Source organism: Arctopsyche grandis, chromosome 3 (assembly GCF_051622035.1).
Source record: "Arctopsyche grandis isolate Sample6627 chromosome 3, ASM5162203v2, whole genome shotgun sequence".
NCBI lineage: Eukaryota > Metazoa > Arthropoda > Insecta > Trichoptera > Hydropsychidae > Arctopsyche > Arctopsyche grandis.
The window spans coordinates 36633198-36653685 of NC_135357.1; the positions used below are offsets into that span (position 1 = coordinate 36633198).

Consider the following 20488-nt stretch of genomic DNA (forward strand, 5'->3'; position numbering starts at 1 on the left):
GATCTTATTCGCCTTAAGAATAGAGCTAGGAAGGCATTCCAAAGAAATAAGGACCCAATCCTCAAACAGCGAATGAACAGACTTCAACAAGACGTTAAAAACGCCTTGTGGCAACTACGAAACGACAACTGGGATACCAAACTCAGAGCGCTAGAAGACGGACATAACGGTTTCTGGAAACTGTCAAAAATCTTCAGAAGCAACGGCAATAGGATCGTCAGGATCAAAGTTGGAGATAAGTTTGTCTACTCCACCGCCGACAAAGCGGAAGCCCTAGCCGACAGTCTCCAGGACCAATTCTCGCTCTCAAACTCTAATCTGCAAAGCGACTTTTGCCAAATGGTTGAAAGCTCCGTCAATAGCTACCTCGAAAACCCAGCCCCAGTACCCATTGTCGCCACTTCGCCGCTTGAAGTCCTAAATATTATCAAAAGCATCGCCGCCAAAAAGGCCCCTGGCCCTGACGGAATCTCCAACAAAGCTCTAAAAGAACTCCCTCAAAAAGCCATCGCTGCACTCACAGCTATACTAAATGCCACCAACAGAATCTGCTATTTTCCGAGTCAATGGAAACTCGCCAATGTCATTCTCATCAGAAAACCCTACTCGAACCCCTCCCTCGCAACAAGTTACCGACCAATCAGCTTGCTATCCTCACTGAGTAAGATCCTGGAACGGATCCTAATCTCAAATCTCAACAGCGAAATCGCAAAAATTGACCTTCTTCCCAAAACACAATTTGGTTTTAGACCCCAACATTCTGCCGTTCACCAGATTCACAGACTTGTTGAAACCGTTATAGACGGTTTTGACCACAACATGTCTACTGGAGCAATCTTCCTAGACATTTCCAAAGCCTTCGATAAAGTCTGGCACTCTGGCCTCCTTTACAAAATGATCGCTGCCAACATCACCCCCCACTCAATACGATCCATCGCATCCTTCCTAAGAGAAAAGAGATTTCAGGTCAAACTCAAGGACCGCATTTCAACTCAGCGAGACATCTCCGCTGGCGTACCCCAAGGCTCCATCCTCGGCCCCACGCTATTCAACCTTTACACACTCGACATACCCACTCCTACACATAGGTACACAAACATTGCACAGTATGCCGATGACACGGCCATCTTAGCGAGCTCCGTCGGCCCCAAGGGAGTCTCGCTCGCCCTCCAGAAGTACTCGGACCAACTGGTAGCGTGGTACGATAAATGGCTGATGAAAATCAACCCGGATAAAAGTCAGGCAATATTCTTCTCCAGACGCAAAAAACGGTGCAAACCAGCCAAGCCAGTCATTATAAACGACCAACCAGTCAACTGGGCCACGTCTACCTGCTACCTGGGGGTAATAATCGACCGCAAATTAACCTGGAGACCCCACATCACTAACGCAGTGCGTAGAGCTAGGGCAGTTGCGTCAAAGCTTTACCCACTATGCAAACCCAACAGCAAGCTCTCGCTTAAAAACAAGTGCTTGCTGTATAAATCTATCATCCGCCCACAAATCACGTACGCGAGCCCCGTGTGGGCCCACACTACCCCGTGTGGGCCCACTCCAACAGATCCATACTCAAACTACAGACAGTTCAAAACAAATTCTTGCGTGCCGCGGGCAACTACGACTGATACACAAGAAACACTATAATTTACAATGACCTAAACATTGACTACCTTGACAAACACGTACACAAACTTGCCGTGAACTATTTCAAGTCTCTCGGCAAGATAGACAACCCTCTGATAAATTCCCTCAGTGAGACCAAACTCATGTCCAATCAAAGGCCCATCGACATCTTGAAGATGGGTATAGGCTTAACTAGGATAGATATAATTAATCTGTAAATATACATTTATAACAACAATAACCATAAGTTAAGTTTACCAAACCACTAACATAATACTATAGCCTCTACCCACTACTACTTGACGTTGGCCCGTACCAAGCAGACTGCCCGTAAATCCACTGGAGGAAAGGCTCCCCGCAAACAACTGGCCACGAAAGCCGCTCGCAAGAGTGCGCCCGCCACCGGAGGAGTGAAGAATTTATGCATCTACCGATTGTAATTGTTTTGAACGGGACCAAATAGTACATGTTTTTACACGTTTTTAATGTAATACCAGTTTTTATTATTTTTACAAAATGATATTGTGATGATTATTGAAATATTTGTATGAATGTTATTTATTATTGAGAATTGATTCTCCGATGTAGTTGTTTTGTGCATGTTTTGACTTGTATTTTATGAAACAATTGTAATAGAATTTATTTTAAAATAATGATAATAAATAATTAACAGTTTTCGACAAACGACATTTATTTTATATCTTTACGAGCCTGTTCTAAAATTCTTCTTTTCCAAGTTTCATAATCTTCGACAAACGTGCTCTGTTCTTTAACTGTTTGATTCATTTTATTTGCTAGAAAAACAATAGATCATCCCTTTATATTTGTAACAAAACGTTTATAAAATTTATACATATATATATATATATTAGATTTCATACCCTTATCGATATCTTTGATCGATGTTGTGTCGTCTTTTTTCTTCATTTTACAACCTTCCGTCCTGGCATGAAAGTTGCCTTTTTCGATGACTTTAGTCCACTTTGCATCGAGATCATTCCACTGGGCAGACTTCAAACGACTGCTAACTAAAAATTTACTTTTCGAAATTTTCACCTTCTCTAATCTGTAAATATAAGTCAAATTTACATCGATTCTAATACTCACATTGTTTGAATTGATAACAATACTAACTTGCAAGCTTTATAAACTGCCATACATGGATACTGCGGATGATTCCAATCACAGTTCTACGCAATCGAATAAAATTATAAGTATATTATATGTAAGTATTGTACATATTTCAAAATTTACATATCCGAATCACCTCAACGGTATTGTCTTGGTAGTATTTTAGAATATCAACGGCGAGATCTTGGATGTTATTGCTGCATCCGTATTGAACGCATAGGCTATTAACACTGACAATGTCGTCAATGCCTAGAAGCTTCCCGACAGTTCGTTTGTAATTACCATAAACAGCCTTTCTCACTCCGGCTAATTTGAGAGCCAAATCCTGTGAAGGCCATTGATACATATAAAGAAACTATTATTTAATGTCAAGTAAAAATTCAAATGAAATTTTGATACCGAGTCGAATGAATCGTTGAATTGAAGTGCGGCGAAATCCAAACATATGATCGCTTGAACGGAATCGCTTATTTTATTATTGCCAATTAGCTTTAGTTTCAATAGTCTTTCGTACTCGTTGGCTTTCCTGGAAACGGAAGGTCGTTAGTGCCAAGAGTTATTTGATATGCTGATGATGGATAGTACTGACCTGATCAGAGGTTGCTCACGAAGGCCAAGCCGCAAGGCCATACGTTCCAAAGCCAAACCACTCATATCTGAAGTCAATTCTCAACTGTCAAATATACGATCTCGCGCTCTTCTTAAGGTGGCTGTAACAACTAGTTTGACAGCCATCAAAATAAAGTTTTTTTTTTTTTTTCGTATTGTAGATTTTTTTATGTATGTACTTACAAATTAAATACGACTCTTATTTTAAAATGGGATAATAATTTTGGCACGGCTGTAAAATAAATTATACGACAAATTTCAAAACGAAATTTAATGTCAAATCGACATATCTAAAATGATTGTGGCTATTTGCAGGTACTATATCTGCGACTGCAACTGTCACTGTCAGCGTGTTTACTGTTAAAATATTGATTTAAACCTCTTAAAATTTAGTTCGAACTCATAAAGTGACGTAGAGTAAAAAATATAATCCAAATTAGTTAATATTATTATTTGATAGATAATTATTATCACATACAACGTATAAAGGTCTGTTCATACTTAACAGCACTGCACGACTCCGTTTAAAATATGTCATTTTATTAAATTTCTATTCATATCTGCCTACACGTCGCGGTCACGTCACGTTTACAGCAATTTGGCCGAGTGCAAGGCAAAATCGGCTTACTTATACACTAGAGGCCATGACGATACGGCGCAATATTGCTTACGTCGTATTGTCGAGTACTTACAATATGAATGCATACACGTGCATTCGTAGCTACGCGTCAGAATACAAGTCAGCACAAATATTTCGACGTTTATCGAACGAAAAATTATGTATAATCGCGCTGTTGTTGGAAGAAGAAGCTCAAGAAGGCAATAAAAAAGCACGGATGCGTTTTGATGTGCATCCTATGTTAAAAAATAGAAAAACCGAAGGAGAGTTTTGGAGACTGTATAAGGAGCTTGTGGATGATGGACAAAATTTTTTTAAATATTTCCATAAAAAAATTTAATTTTTTTTTTTAATATTTGCGCCAAAACCTTGTCGAAAGATTGAACAGCTGTCAACTGTCACTATCGATAATTGGTTCAAAACAGCAAAGCGGCAGACTCATGGCACGTAATTCGCGTGTATATTTCCACGATGGCCAAAAAAACGGATACGATACGTTGGCGGATGTTGCTGTAAGGTATGAACAGGAAATGTCGGGTACAGCTGTAAGCCTGCCGTGGCGTAAACGTGACGGTTGGTATGAATATACCCATACAAAATATACCAAAGAATACTTTTCGTACGGCCGGATACCTGCCGAAGTCGGTACGTGCTGACTAGGTATGAACAGACCTTAATACCTACATACAGTGCCGGCCTTACACCCGATGGCGTCCTCGGGCATTTTTTTCTAAACACCCTTAGAAAGAACTTTCGCCTTTGGCGCTTTAATCTAAAATTTTGAATGGCTTTTGGCGCTCTAATTTTAAATTTTAAAGCGCCCTTAGCGCATCGTTCGGCGCCCTCGGGCGCCGCCCGACCCAGCCCCCCCCCCCTAAAACTGGCACTGCCTACATACAAGTACAAGCCGCAAATTAGCTAAATTATATAAATCGAAATTTATTTGCCTCGTGTATAATGAACGATTGATTAAACAAGTCTAGCATACATTAAATGTAAGAAATTATAATCGGATAATAAGCATGCGCAGAAGGCTTTGCTCCTGTCGCAGATATAGTACCTCCAAATAACCACAACCTATCTAAAATAGCCCGCCCAATAATAGCTGAAGTCGAGTTGGAACACAGCTTTCTTTGAGGACTGTTGTTTCCTTTGGACTCCCATCTCTGCTGGTCTTTTCTTGTGCAGTCAAACCCACCCACTTCACCCCCACGTTCAGTGCCGGTTTTAGGGGGGGGGCTGGGTCGGGCGATGCCCGAGGGCGCCAAATAAGTTAGGGCGCCGCTTGATGCGATAAAAGCACTATAAAATTTAAAATTAGAGCGCCAAAGGTGCCTCTACTTTCTAAACTCAAGCATTTGTACTCGGAAAATTCTATTCATTGGGTGAAGGCGCATTCCCTTTTGTTTACAATTAACGTTTCCCTGTGGCAGCCACAATTTAAATCTTGTGCTATGCGACGTTGCGAAATCTATAGTAACATTGCAAACTTTTTTCGATATTCTCCAAAGATCGTTTACACTATTTTCAGCTTCAATATATCGCTTGAAGATTCTAACTGTTTACGTGCAATTATGATCCTAAAAAAATATCTTAAATTCGAACAGTTAAACGAATATTCAAAGATGTGGGGTTTTTTGTATGTTGTAAACAATACTGGAAAGAGACAATCTTCAAATTAAGCTCACCTTGAATTCAAAATCTGATATTATTATCAATGAAATTATCAATTTAAAAGCTTTTGATTCGGTTAGCGGTTTGGGAGATAATTGAATTCAAAAACTTAAAAAATAAGAGGACACACCTAAAAGGGGAGGTACCATTTCCGGTCGACTTAAAAATTCCGTTGTATCGATAAGAATTTCAGTTACCGATACTTTTTCAGTTCGATAGGACTAACGGTGTTCAAAATATTGTGTTATTATTTTTCGAAAATAACTCAAAAAGTCAGGTTTCAGAAATTCATTAACTGACGAATCTACATATGTAGTTGGGCATGAACATATATTCTAGAAAGATAATTAAAAAATTAAAAATAATGCTTTCTTTTTGAAACCATTATTTTTCTTTACAGCAACAAAGATCTCATTGATAAATAATTATTTTCTATTTTTTTATATTCCTCTCTGTATTTTAATTCTATTTTTTACTGTTTTTTTTACAAAAGTTTCACTGTAAACTTGACCCGACATTTAGCAAATAAATTTTCAGAAATATTGGCACGCGACCGCAAAAAGGTTCGCTACCCCTGCACTAGAGTTCATTTGGATTCTTTCCGCATATTATAACTTATAATTTATAATATGTGGACCGGACAGAAGAATATCTAAAGTACAGATCTGTGGAAATCCATTTAAAACGCAGTCATACAACACTAGTGTACATTTTTCAAAAGGGCTTTTATTCAAGGAAACACGTAGGGGTAACGTCCCCTATTGCAATGTCCGCAACGCACATTAGCTAGAAAGAGAAGTAGCATTCAGAATTGGCCGCTTACGACAGACCTTCATAATTCTGAACAGCTTTACAGATTACACGTGCAATACATCTAACATTCAGGCACCGACTTTCTTAATTTTAATATTTATTTCGTGAAAATTCTTATTTTAATGTCAATGTAAATTCTAAAAAAAAATGCATGTACGTCTAGTACAACCGAAAATATAGCAGGTGGTGGCCCTGAAAAGGGCCTTTTGTAAATCGGAAGATGAATTAATCGGCTCGACAATCCAGACGCTGGGCGTCTTTTTCGTCGTAGGATGATGTGTTTATGCTTTCTTTTCAGTCTTCTTGGGCAACAAGACGGCTTGGATGTTGGGCAGCACGCCTCCTTGAGCGATGGTCACTCCGGAGAGCAATTTGTTCAACTCCTCGTCGTTGCGGATGGCCAGTTGGAGATGGCGAGGGATAATTCTGGTCTTCTTGTTGTCGCGAGCGGCGTTTCCGGCCAACTCGAGGACTTCAGCGGCCAAATATTCCATGACGGCGGCCAAGTAGACGGGGGCTCCGGCTCCCACGCGCTCCGCGTAATTGCCTTTCCTCAGCAGACGATGGATCCTGCCCACGGGGAACTGCAGACCAGCTCGGCTGGAGCGCGACTTTGCCTTTCCCTTCACCTTGCCTCCTTTTCCACGGCCGGACATGACGAGTTGGAGTTGTGTGTAGCGACGGAGTGAATGCGAGCACGGTGCGGACTAGCGCACGGTGCGAGAGACGGCGAGCGAATGACAAAAATTTGTTTCGACCTGTATTTATGAACACGACCATGACGTTCATGCAGTTGCGCAAACAGACACATCTGCCGTCGACGCGGAGGGGCGAAGTAACGACAAGGGAAATTTTGCAGTTTGAAGCTCAGATTCAGGCCCACGCACTTGCAGTGAACGGTCGTGCTCCGCAAAAACCAGCCGTGTCGCCGCAACAGCTACCTGCGCCGGTCATACTGTCGCAACCGCCAGAACCCAAAACATCAACCGAGTCGTCACAGCTACACATTCTAGCTGACGTCACTACTCGCTACCGGCATCAACCATGTCGGTAGCGACGTCGACGGACAGCGAAGGGAGCTCCCGGAGGAGCTCCGACAGCGAATACACCAGTGACGCCAGCAATGACAGCTCCAACAGAACTAAGGCTGTCATAAAAAAACTTAGAGCTCAAAACAATGAGCTGAAGGAGCGACTCTCCGCTCTCGAGAGTGCTTTCGAGGAAGCACGTGATGCCTATACGGCAGACCGCTTGGCTTTCGTAGCCGACAGGGCTGCATTACTCCAGCAGCTGAAGGACAAGGAGACTCCAGCAAAACAGCAGTCCGAGAAGTCTGCCACAGCCACGCCCCCCCCCACACCTCCAGCAATGGTGAAGAAGCGCCGTCTGGAATCATCTATCCCGCAGCCGCTACCACGTAGCACCACGCCCCCACCCCGCCCCGCTTCACCCATGCAAGTGGATAGCCCGGGGAAAAAAGAAAAAGTCAAAGGTAAGTCCACACCTACCCCACATATTCAAACTCCTCACAAAGTCGAGGAGAAGTCTCGCCCAGTTGGCATCAGGCGAATTGATGCCAACACACAACGCCGACTTTCACAACTCAACACGCCAACGCCAACAACAACACACACCCGCTCTAAACCACTCACTCAATTGACAGCCCCTAGCGCTTCATCCTCAACACCCCCCACCCCCTCAGTCCCCGCTCCACCTACAACTCGTGCCGCAACCCCCGCACCACCGGCGACTCGCCCCGCCCCATCAAGTTCGAGCGCAGCCCCCAGAGCAGCTCCAATTGCCACAAACGCCAAACCCAAGGTAGCCCCGGTTTTCCTCAAAAAGCCCTCTGACTACCCAACCGTTTACCGCAAACTCAAGGGGCGAAATCTGAAATTTGAATCTGTCTACAACAGTAGCACCGCCAAAATCACCCCCCTTACCATTGCCGATTACCGAGACATCACGAAATTTCTTGAAACAGAGAAATTCCAATTCTACGCCCATCCCCTAACTGAGGACAAACCTCTAAAAATTGTCATTCGAGGCATTAATCCCAGCTTCACTGAAACTGAAGTCCTCGAAGAAATAATTCACCTTGGCTACAAAGCCACTAAAGCCACCGTCATGAAATCACGACGTGACAAGCGCAACATGCCCATGTTCACAGTCGAGACCACACGTGACGAAGAGGGGAAGAAATTGTTCAACCTCTCCAGCATCTTCGGACAACAGGTTCGTACTGAATCGCTCCGTCGCGGAGACACTGTACCCCAGTGTCACCGCTGCCAGGGCTTCGGACACGGCTCCTATAACTGTCACATTGACCCCCTATGCATTAAATGCGCAGGCTCACACTTGACCACCCAGTGCGACTCCAATATTACTACCCCAGTCTGTACTAGTTGCAATGGTGCACACGTTTCCAGCTATAGAGGCTGCATCCTCAACCCTAACAACAAGAGCAAGAAAAGCACCCGCCAACCCCGAAACCCCACACCCCCCCAACCTCCAAAACCACACCACCCACATTACTCATATTCTCAATCAAACTTCCCGCCTCTAATTTCCACCACCCCAGACCCCCTGCCTAAAATAGTAGCCCTCCCTAAACAAACCAAAACAATCCAGAACCAAAACTCAACACCCTGGACGACTGAAAGCTTCAACCATATGCAGACGATGATGTCGACCATCCTAGCCCTACTTACACAACAACAAAAATGACTCGATACCTCAAGATCGTTTACTGGAACGCTTGCAGCATACTCAGCAAGCGGGTCGAATTCGAGCAATTCTTGCTCCAACACTCTATTGATATCGCACTAGTAAACGAAACTTGGCTCAAACCTGGCAATCGACTACACTTCCCAAACTACACTACATACAGAAACGACAGAATAGGCAAAGCCGCCGGCGGCACTGCCATATTCATCAAACACACAATTCAACACAACTTGGCCCCGCGGCCGATCACCACAGGGATAGAACTGACATCGGTAGAAGTCTGGACTAACACTGGCACCCCACTCATCCTCCACGCAGTTTACAACCCACCGAAACAACACTTACTCACCACAGACTTGGACAAAATATTCAACACTAACAAAGCCACCATTGCCGCAGGCGACCTTAACGCCAAACATTCCAGATGGAACAGTCAAGCCACTAACAAAAATGGGAAAACTCTCCTAAGTTATTCCCAACTCTCAAACCCAAAAGTCTCCGTTACGGCCCCAGACGAACCCACAAGAATCCCCACTAACTTCAAAGGCAGACCTGATATCTTAGACATCGTTCTAACTCAAAATTTTCCAGGTGCGCAGTCCTTGACTGTAGTAAATGATCTCTCTTCCGACCATCACCCGGTCATACTAGAACTCACCAACACCCCCGTAACTATAAACCCCATCCTCCGCAGTACCATATCTTGGGAGAAATTCTCAACTCTCCTTCATCACACCGTCACTTACCCCCACTCGATTCACACCACCCAAGATATAGACTCTGCTATTAACGTACTCACTGACGAAATACAGTCAGCCCTTGAAGCCAGCACCACCAGCACACCCCACTCTCCCCTGCACCCGCAAGCTTTACCCCCCGACATTCGCGATCTTATTCGCCTTAAGAATAGAGCTAGGAAGGCATTCCAAAGGAACAAGGACCCAATCCTCAAACAGCGAATGAACAGACTTCAACAAGACGTTAAAAACGCCTTGTGGCAACTACGAAACGACAACTGGGATACCAAACTCAGAGCGCTAGAAGACGGACATAACGGTTTCTGGAAACTGTCAAAAATCTTCAGAAGCAACGGCAATAGGATCGACAGGATCAAAGTTGGAGACAAGTTTGTCTACTCCACCGCCGATAAAGCGGAAGCCCTAGCTGACAGTCTCCAGGACCAATTTTCTCTCTCAAACTCTAACCTGCAAAGCGACTTTTGCCAAATGGTTGAAAGCTCCGTCAATAGCTACCTCGAAAACCCAGCCCCAGTACCCATTGTCGCCACCTCGCCGCTTGAAGTCCTAAACATCATCAAAACCATCGCTGCCAAAAAGGCCCCTGGCCCTGACGGAATTTCCAACAAAGCTCTAAAAGAACTCCCTCAAAAAGCCATCGCTGCACTCACAGCTATACTAAATGCCACCAACAGAATCTGCTACTTTCCGAGTCAATGGAAACTCGCCAATGTCATTCTCATCAGAAAACCCTACTCGAACCCCTCCCTCGCAACAAGCTACCGACCCATCAGCTTACTATCCTCACTGAGTAAGATCCTGGAACGGATCTTAATCTCAAATCTCAATAGCGAGATCACAAAAATTGACCTTCTTCCCAAAACACAATTTGGCTTTAGACCCCAACATTCTGCCGTTCACCAGATTCACAGAGTCGTTGAAACCGTGATAGACGGCTTCGACCGCAACATGTCTACTGGAGCAATCTTCCTAGACATTTCCAAAGCCTTCGATAAAGTTTGGCACTCTGGCCTCCTTTACAAAATGATTGCTGCCAACATCACTCCCCACTCAATACGATCTATCGCATCCTTCCTAAGGGAAAGGAAATTTCAGGTCAAACTCAAGGACCACATATCAACCCAGCGAGGCATCTCCGCTGGGGTACCCCAAGGCTCCATCCTCGGCCCCACGCTATTCAACCTGTACACACACGACATACCCACTCCTACACATAGGTACACAAACATCGCACAGTATGCCGATGACACTGCCATCTTAGCGAGCTCCGTCAGCCCCAAGGGTGTCTCGCTCGCCCTCCAGAAGTACTCGGACCAACTGGTAGCGTGGTACGATAAATGGCTGATGAAAATCAACCCGGACAAAAGTCAGGCAATATTCTTCTCCAGACGTAAAAAACGGTGCAAACCAGCCAAGCCAGTAATTATAAACGACCAACCAGTCAACTGGACCACGTCTACTCGCTACCTGGGGGTAATAATCGACCGCAAATTAACCTGGAAACCCCACATCACTAACGCGGTGCGTAGAGCTAGGGCAGTTGCGTCAAAGCTTTACCCACTATGCAAACCAAACAGCAAACTCTCGCTTAAAAACAAGTGCTTGCTGTATAAATCCATCATCCGCCCACAAATCACGTACGCGAGCCCCGTGTGGGCTCACACTACCATCTCCAACAGATCCATACTCAGACTGCAGACAGTACAAAACAAATTCTTGCGTGCCGCGGGCAACTACGACTGGTACACAAGAAACACTATAATTCACAATGACCTAAACATTGACTACCTTGACAAACACGTACACAAACTTGCCGTAAACTACTTCAAGTCTCTCGGCAAGGTAGACAATCCCTTAATAAATTCCCTCAGCAAGACTAAAATAATAATTAACCAAAGGCCCATCGACATTCTGAAGATGGGTATAGGCTAAAATTAGCATCCATTTAACTAACCAGACTCAACCACCTCCAAACGGTCCATACCCGTTAACCACCCACTAACACACTAACCCCGACAGTATCCCACAGATGTTGCACTAATTTTGCTTAGTGTTCCAGATCGACAAACACTCCACAAGCGAGCAGCCGCCAGCCCGCACCACAAACATCACCGAGAGTCCGATCCCATACAACTCGTTCGATAGATAGGTTAAGGGAGTGTCACTACCCTATAAACTATCGTTAAAACGCAGCCACAAAGAAGGTTTGAAGCTCATTCTGAAGCGTTCTCTCGTATCGACAGCGTCCCTTTGGATCACTGCGATACACGATGCCACCCAAGGGGAGTGGAAAAGCCGCGAAGAAATCTGGAGGCAAAGCCCAGAAGAATATCTCCAAGGGGGATGGAAAGAAGAAGAACAAGCGCAGGAGGAAGGAGAGCTACGCCATCTACATCTACAAGGTGTTGAAGCAGGTGCACCCCGACACCGGCATCTCGTCGAAGGCGATGAGCATCATGAACAGCTTCGTCAACGACATATTCGAGCGCATCGCAGCCGAGGCTTCTCGTCTCGCCCACTACAACAAACGCTCCACCATCACTTCTCGGGAAATCCAGACCGCAGTCCGTCTCCTGCTTCCAGGAGAGTTGGCCAAGCACGCCGTCTCTGAAGGCACCAAAGCCGTCACCAAGTACACCAGCTCCAAGTAGACGTCAACGTTCTAACGTTGAAGAACATCAAAAGGCCCTTTTCAGGGCCACCAATACTCTTTACAAATAAAAATTTGGTTTAAAATGAACAATTTCATTATTTGCATGTTGGTAATTTTTTACTGCACTTTATTTGAGTAATCATCCTTTTATTCTAAGATCGGTCCCAACTACAGGCGGACCTCAACTTTCGCACATTCGACTTTCGCACAATTCGCTATTTCGCACATTTTTAAAAAATCGTTTTTTTTTTTGGTGATAATGCAAAAATGTTTGTTTGCGTGCAATTGTTTCCCTTTCCTCCATTCCCTGTTGCACTATGAAATGCGTATGAACGAGCCCGTACTGTGAAAAGTGTTACATCCTGCACGGCATAGTGATGGATGAAATGGAGAAATCTTTGTCTTATTGGATAAGTGACCAAAATCAAAAAACATCCCTCTGAGTACTTCAATAATTCAAGCTAGAGCTCTTAGTTTGCATAAGGATTGGAAGGCTAGACTAAAAGAAGATTCTAACACGGTGTTTCATGCAAGTCACAGCTGGTTTTCAAATTTAAAAACAAGATATTCTTTACACAATATTAAATTCACTGGAGAATCATCTGATGCGGATGAAGATGCTGCAAAAGACTTTATTTCCTCATTGTCCAAAATTATTGAAGATGATGAATATTCCTCTAGTCAAATATTCAATGTAGATGAGACTGGTTTATTTTGGAAGAAGATGCCTAATCGTACATTCTTATCAAAGGAAGAATCAGTTGCCCCTGGTCATAAACCTTCTAAAAACCGATTGTTTCTTGGTGGAAATTTAGCTGGTGATTTAAAATTGATGCCAATGTTAATTTATCAAGCAGAAAATCCTAGAGCATTGAAAGGGAAAGATAAAAATTGCTTCCAGTAATTTGGAAATCAAATAAAAAAGCCTGGGTTACTGCTTTAATATTTGAAGATTGGTTCACTTCACATTTCGTACCAGCAGTAAAGCAATATTGTGAAGTTAATAATTCACCATTTAAAATATTATTAATCTTAGATAATGCTACAGGACTCTCATACAACCCATGGACCAAACAGTGATAGCTATGTTTAAACGATATTATATGAGGTCGATAATGAATCAGGCCATCAAGACAACTGACATGGAAGGTGGGCCCACATTAAAAGATTTCTGGAGGAATTATAACATATGGAACGCAATAAATAATATTGGAGACGCGTGGACTGAAATAAAAGAGTCAACAATGAAAGGTTCATGGAGAAAACTATGCCCACAAATGATGGGTGATATAAATTTTGATGAAACTCCAGAAACTATCACACTTGAAATAGTTCACTTAATGAACGAACTTAACCTAGATGTGAAAATATTAATGAGATGATTGAATCTCATTCTGAACCCATGACCAATGAATTTCTAATGGACTGACAAGAGAACGAGAATGATATACATATTGAAAGTGAGGAAGAAGAACCAGAAGAAATCATTAATACCTTAACTATAAAAAATATGAACGAAGCTTTTACGCATCTCGAAAAGTTTTTGAACATTATGGAAGACTGTGATCCCAATGGAGAACGAATATCTCAAGTACGTAGGATTATTCATAAGAGTACTGTCTGTTACAGAACACTCTATGAAGAAAAAAAAATTGTCATATTCAACTAACTCTTGACAAGTTCATTACGAGATTATAATTTGCCGTGCCTGAATGCGATATTTTCCACCTAAGTGAGTGTAGATGTATCTGGCAGCCTGCGCTCATCATTATTCTCTTAATTTGAATGTGATGTATGTGTGGAATCTTAATCTACTCTCTTCCATTTGGGCCTCGCTGTGATTTTTTTTTACTATTTTTCTTTTGCAGAATGTAAAACTAAGAATAGGATTTGAGTATTTTATTTACGTGTTATTTTTCTTTTGTTTTTATTTTTTATTTTATCGTGTTTTTCTGCTTTTGCTTTTTTGCTTTTTATTTTATGTATTTACTTTACTTTTTAATGTATATAAATAATTTTTATTTAATACATATATTTTTTGCTTTTTTTTTTTACATCCCTCTACTTTCGAACATTTAACTTTCGCACACATTTTCAGGAACCAATTATGTGCGAAAGTTGAGGTCCGCCTGTACCTACTTTTTTTGTTATGCTATATTTTTTCGTACCTGCTCAGTCCTAATGCGTTTTTTTATCTTTCTTTTTTAAGTAGTTTTATAACCGCTTCTCATAATTCTACCTTTTTTTAGATTTACAACGCTTTTTTTTCAGTTTGCCACCTAATTATATATTGTGATCAACACGATATAATAAACCGCCGCGATTATTTTCACATCTCTTCCGACATGAGCATTTTTTACTTCAATTTCAGGGGTTCCCTGCGAAACATCAATTCCTTTTTTGTAGGTCTCGTCGACTAGGCATATATGAAAAAAAAAATGTTTAATTGAAATTAATAAAATACATGTGCATGTGGCTGTAATAATAATTAATCGAAAATTAGAAACGGAGTTCATTTAACGAAAAACCAGGCCCACCGCAATTGGCGATTCCATATTCGAGAAGTTACACCTGAATTACTGGTGACTAATAATAAAGACCTTTTAAATCCTTTGAAATGGAAAATGAAAGTTTGCGATTATACCACGGATAAATTCCAAAAAAACGTTGCTTTTTGATTATGACAAAATATTAACCAACTTTATGTAAAAGAGTTTGGTAGCCCTGAAAAGGGCTTTTTAAATTGAGTTTTACGTCAATAGGCGATGGTCGTAGTAATGCTGCGAGATTACTTCTTAGCGGCCGTCCTCTTGATGGCCTTGCTCTTGGCGGCGACTCCGGCCTTCTTGGGTTTGGGCGCTTTGGGCTTCTTTGTCGGGGGCTTCGTGGTGGTCTTGGCCTTGGTGGGGGTTTTAGACTTGGCGGCCTTCTTAGCCGGAGAAGCGGCGGCAGTCGTTTTCTTGGCAGCGGCTTTCTTGGGCTTGGCTGCTGCGGCTGTAGTTTTCTTAGCTGCGGCGGGTTTGCGCTTCTGCACGCGTCCGGCTGCCTTGGCGGGGCTCTTAGCGGCGGCTGCGACTTTCTTGGGGGCGGCTTTGGTCTTCTTAGCGGCGGGGGCGCCCTTCGCTTTGGCCTCCAGTTTGAAACTTCCAGCAGCGCCTTTGCCTTTGGTGCGAACCAGAGCGCCAGAGTCGACCGCGCCCTTCAGGTACTTTCTGATGAAAGGAGCCAGCTTGTCGGCGTCCACCTTGTAGTTGGCCGAAATGAACTTCTTGATGGCCTGGAGTGAGGATCCACCCCTTTCCTTGAGACCCAAGATAGCGTTGTTGACCATTTCCGAGGTCTTGGGATGAGTGGGCTTCTTCTGCGGCTTCTTGACGGCTGCGGTTTTGGACTTCTTGGCCGGAGTCACCGGGGCGGGAGAGGCCGCGACTGGAGATGCGGTGTCTGCCATCTTAGTACTTCACGATTCGAGGATTGAAGAGAACGGTTTGAGAGCGAGCGTGTCGAGCTGAGACGCGAGTGAATTTCGTCGTTGCACGATCGAGGCATTGAGCGCTCGACGGAGCTCGCCGAACTTACGCGTTCGCCCTGTTCAGTTTATTCATCAAATCGTTCTCATTTCTGCTTCGCTTGGTCCCAAAATTGCCAATTTTCTAAAAAAGTATTTAAATGAATCGATATATTTAAAACAGAAATCGTAAATTAGGATTATATCATCTAAAAATATTAAAATTCTTTATATAATTCACGTTAGCACACGAGCAATGACAAATTCAATTTAAGAATGAGTACGCAACGTCACGTGGAGCGTCGTTAAAAATGAAATATTAATGTATTTTAATAGTTTACATCTATAATCAATGTTGAATATTATTCTTAAACATTTTAACAATTATTTAAAAGTCATCTTTAATACATTAGTATGTTAATAAATGAATTAGATGATATTGAAACAACCAATCGTAACACACAGAACGATCACTATTATGAATGACGCCTTTAATCTTTTCCTTCATCTAAAAATATCATTTATTAATTCTTAGTGCTTATATATTATAGACTAAAATATTATTATTGAAAATTCAGAAGATTCTTTAAATAATTTCCGATCAGTCACATCGATTTGACCTTACTTATATTTTAAAACAGGAATGATTCAAATGGCGTGCAGATTTTAAATGTTTAAAATTAGTCCGAGTGTCCCTAATCTATCTTCAATATCTTCAATCACGTATCTTCCATAATTTTCAAAAACATACTTTGTAATGAATTACTGTGTTATTTAATTTTGAACTTATTCGTACTCTACATATTATCCGTTAAGCCTTTCCAGGTAGCAATGAAAAAAATGCATTCAACATGGGCCGTGTAATCCATGTTAATTAATGTTCATAAAGACAATTTTACACCAGAATTTCTGAATTTATAACAATAGCAGAATTTCTTAATGGAAATCCTTATCTGTTGAGAATTTTAGATTGTGAGCATTTCATTTTAAAAACAATGAGGAATGAACTAGTTTTGGAAAAATACATTCATTAATAGACTTCTTTTGTTTATTTTATATTGTTGATACATTAGAGTCTAAACACATCTTTACAAAACTCGAAATCTTCAACGGTACGTGTCTAAGGTAGAGATCTAGGGTTTGTTTGTGGATTAGCTACAATATTAATACCTGCTTTCTGTTGGATTTCTAAATAATTCTAGTTGGAAATGTTGACGAAATTTTTAGCGTGGCATTCAAAGGGTTAATAAATGGTCAACATGCTATTTACTAATGTAAATATTCGTTCAATGAAGGAATTAGATCCAAGAAGACAAGGAAAATTCAACATTTTTACTATCGGTTAATTTCTCAACCCACCTATGTACATACATTCTTCAATCTTTTCGTGTGACATAACATTAAATACACGAAACTTCATCGAATAATTCGCTAAGTATCAGGGCAATTTTAGAATATAAACAGATGCGAAGCACATATAAGCAGAAATATGTTATATTAATAGAAGTGGCTTTCGGCGTCAAATTGTTGTTAAGTGACGATTGTCCTCAGACAATTCTAAATAATTTTAGCATCCGTCGTATTTGATAAAAATTTCTCTGTTTGTATATATTACTCGCAAGATGGGCAAACATCGGTAAATTTTTCACAATACAAACAATAAACAACATGGGATACATTTATACGTAAGTAAATTGATCCGATTGTATTCCGAGCGTTGTTGCGTATTTATAGACGTACCGCGTAATATATTATTTTTATTATAAATATTTGCAATCGACCCGTCGGTCATAAGGAAAATTTATCACTGGTCAATTTTATTTTAGAAGATTTGGCAATCCAATAATTGCCAGCTTTTTATCAATTATTCGAGCATCTGCGGCGCTTTAGTCTAGTGTCTTTTGCACTAGACTTTATAAAAGCTTTTGTCAGCTCGTTTGAGTGGGTTTCGAGTACAGCCAATAAATATGGTTCAAATGTTGTAAATGTATTGTAAAAGAATTTACAACAATTGAACAATAAACGGCACGTTTCCGGTCCTACCTCTAGTTTCGAGTTTTCGCTTGTAGTTCCTTATATAAATATTTATTTCAGTTTTAATTAATCGTAAAGATACATGTTTTTGAATTTCAATGTTTCTCGCAAACCATGGGGCATTTGATATCATTCTAAGAGCTTTATTTTGGAATCGTATGATTTCCACGTTAGAATTACTACTCGTTCCCCATAGTTGGATGCCATATGTCCAGACTGGCTTTAAGATTGACTTATATACTAAAATTGTATTTCCACGTAATACTGACAATTATTTATTCATAAGAGCCCTCTATCATTACATTTTTCTGCGTTTAAGTACATAATGAAAAAATATGTGTTGCGTAGGGGTGGGTGGAGGATCCAAGTAAAAGGCCAACAGTCGTTTCACAGCATTTATTGATGATTCAGGAGATAGATACACGTATTGCCAGTGTTCAGTCCAGAATGCCCTGAGATTATTTTGTGGCTGCGTTTTATCGATAGTTTATAGGGAAGTGACACTCCCTTAACCTATCTATCGAACGTGTTGTATGGGATCGGACTCTCGGTGATGTTTGTGGTGCGGGCTGGCTGCTGCTCGCTTGTGGAGTGTTTGTCGATCTGGAACACTAAGCAAAATTAGTGCAACATCTGTGGGATACTGTCGGGGTTAGTGTGTTAGTGGGTGGTTAACGGGTATGGACCGTTTGGAGGTGGTTGAGTCTGGTTAATTAAATTGGGTGCTATTTAAGCCTATACCCATCTTCAGAATGTCGATGGGCCTTTGGTTAATTATTAGTTTAGTCTTGCTGAGGGAATTTATTAAGGGATTGTCTACCTTGCCGAGAGACTTGAAGTAGTTTACGGCAAGTTTGTGTACGTGTTTGTCAAGGTAGTCAATGTTTAGGTCGTTGTGAGTTATAGTGTTTCTTGTGTACCAGTCGTAGTTGCCCGCGGCACGCAAGAATTTGTTTTGTACTGTCTGTAGTCTGAGTATGGATCTGTTGGAGATGGTAGTGTGAGCCCACACGGGGCTGCCCTGAGATCGCTTACGTACCGCCTTATAAGGGGTAGATCTCTCAGGACGTCTAATCTGTTTACCTACTGTATAGTCACGTATTCGGATATGTATTCCCACGGTATGAGAAGTGCAATCATTGCTTCATGCACTTAGCTTGTCGCTAATCCTTAAAACCCACTTATACCAGTCGCACGGTATGCATTTAGTTAATCCGTTACAGTTAATCTTTGAACGGTCACAGTCTCTGGGATTCTATTCGCTTAATCCGCGGCGTACGTTACATATGCTAAAATGAAACTGAGAAGTTGTTCGTCCACCACTAAGTAAACAGTCAACGTCATTATAATCATATCAAATATATAGCTCAGATGAAAGTCTATAACCGAAAACTTTGTAAATGGTGTGGTGGCCCTGAAAAGGGCCTTTGTTTTTGTTGTCGATGGAAATTGATTTGTTTGTTTAACCGCCGAATCCGTAGAGGGTGCGTCCTTGTCTCTTGAGAGCGTAGACCACGTCCATGGCAGTGACGGTCTTGCGCTTGGCGTGCTCGGTGTAGGTGACGGCATCCCTGATCACGTTTTCCAGGAACACCTTGAGGACGCCTCTGGTCTCCTCGTAGATCAGACCCGAGATACGCTTGACTCCTCCACGACGAGCGAGACGTCTGATGGCAGGTTTGGTGATGCCCTGGATGTTGTCTCGCAACACCTTCCTGTGACGCTTAGCGCCCCCTTTTCCCAACCCCTTTCCTCCCTTTCCACGACCAGTCATCTTGAATCAGTGAAGTGTTGGTGGAACGAGAGTGAGAGCTAGACAGACGTCCGAACGGGGCGAACTCTGGCGAGCGAATGAGTCTCGAGTAGTTGTGGCTGCGTTTTAACGATAGTTTATAGGGAGTGCCACTCCCTTAACCTATCCATCGAACGTGTTGTATGGGATCGGACTCTCGGTGATGTTTGTGGTGCGGGCTGGCGGCTGCTCGCTTGTGGGGTGTTTGTCGATCTGGAACACTAAGCAAAATTAGTGCAACATCTGTGGGATACTGTCGGGGTTAGTGTGTTAGTGGGTGGTTAACGGGTATGGACCGTTTGGAGGTGGTTGAGTCTGGTTAATTAAATTGGGTGCTATTTTAGCCTATACCCATCTTCAGAATGTCGATGGGTCTTTGGTTGGACGTGAGTTTGGTCACACTGAGGGAATTGATCAGGGGATTGTCTATTTTGCCGAGAGACTTGAAGTAGTTCACGGCAAGTTTGTGTACGTGTTTGTCGAGGTAGTCAATGCTTAGGTCATTGTGAATTATAGTGTTTCTTGTGTACCAGTCGTAGTTGCCCGT

General features: G+C 42.1%; 5 protein-coding genes across 5 annotated transcripts; 1 reads left to right on the forward strand and 4 right to left on the reverse strand.

Annotated features, from left to right (window-relative positions):
• Positions 1–2107: 2107 nt before the first annotated feature.
• LOC143908925 (origin recognition complex subunit 6-like) lies at positions 2108–3471 on the reverse strand. Its single transcript, XM_077426778.1, has 6 exons — positions 3344–3471; positions 3154–3280; positions 2891–3079; positions 2758–2813; positions 2505–2689; positions 2108–2417 (listed from the first exon to the last, which is right to left on the reverse strand). The coding sequence occupies exons 1-6, from the start codon at positions 3406–3408 to the stop codon at positions 2314–2316; spliced, it is 726 nt and encodes a 241-aa protein (XP_077282904.1). The 5' UTR covers positions 3409–3471; the 3' UTR covers positions 2108–2313.
• A 3248-nt stretch (positions 3472–6719) lies between these two features.
• LOC143909023 (histone H2A-like) lies at positions 6720–7138 on the reverse strand. Its single transcript, XM_077426910.1, has one exon. The coding sequence runs from the start codon at positions 7123–7125 to the stop codon at positions 6751–6753; it is 375 nt and encodes a 124-aa protein (XP_077283036.1). The 5' UTR covers positions 7126–7138; the 3' UTR covers positions 6720–6750.
• Positions 7139–12224: 5086 nt separating this feature from the next.
• LOC143909483 (histone H2B-like) lies at positions 12225–12635 on the forward strand. The gene has a single exon (XM_077427481.1). The coding sequence runs from the start codon at positions 12225–12227 to the stop codon at positions 12603–12605; it is 381 nt and encodes a 126-aa protein (XP_077283607.1). The 3' UTR covers positions 12606–12635.
• A 2760-nt stretch (positions 12636–15395) lies between these two features.
• On the reverse strand, positions 15396–16058 carry LOC143909357 (histone H1-like). Its single transcript, XM_077427299.1, has one exon. The coding sequence runs from the start codon at positions 16056–16058 to the stop codon at positions 15396–15398; it is 663 nt and encodes a 220-aa protein (XP_077283425.1).
• A 3544-nt stretch (positions 16059–19602) lies between these two features.
• On the reverse strand, positions 19603–19930 carry LOC143909371 (histone H4). Its single transcript, XM_077427317.1, has one exon. It carries the CDS (start codon positions 19921–19923, stop codon positions 19612–19614), a length of 312 nt encoding a protein of 103 aa, XP_077283443.1. The 5' UTR covers positions 19924–19930; the 3' UTR covers positions 19603–19611.
• Between the last annotated feature and the right edge of the window lie 558 nt (positions 19931–20488).

Excerpts from the sequence above, each read along its gene's own strand:
- LOC143909483 (XM_077427481.1), top strand. The coding sequence starts at position 12,225 with ATGCCACCCAAGGGGAGTGGAAAAGCCGCGAAGAAATCTGGAGGCAAA.
- LOC143909371 (XM_077427317.1), bottom strand. The coding sequence starts at position 19,923 with ATGACTGGTCGTGGAAAGGGAGGAAAGGGGTTGGGAAAAGGGGGCGCT.
- LOC143908925 (XM_077426778.1), bottom strand. The coding sequence starts at position 3,408 with ATGAGTGGTTTGGCTTTGGAACGTATGGCCTTGCGGCTTGGCCTTCGT. Across the intron at positions 3,080-3,153 it reads TCAACGATTCATTCGACTCG|GATTTGGCTCTCAAATTAGC; the intron begins GTATCAAAATTT and ends TGGCCTTCACAG. Across the intron at positions 2,814-2,890 it reads ACCAAGACAATACCGTTGAG|AACTGTGATTGGAATCATCC; the intron begins GTGATTCGGATA and ends TCGATTGCGTAG.
- LOC143909023 (XM_077426910.1), bottom strand. The coding sequence starts at position 7,125 with ATGTCCGGCCGTGGAAAAGGAGGCAAGGTGAAGGGAAAGGCAAAGTCG.
- LOC143909357 (XM_077427299.1), bottom strand. The coding sequence starts at position 16,058 with ATGGCAGACACCGCATCTCCAGTCGCGGCCTCTCCCGCCCCGGTGACT.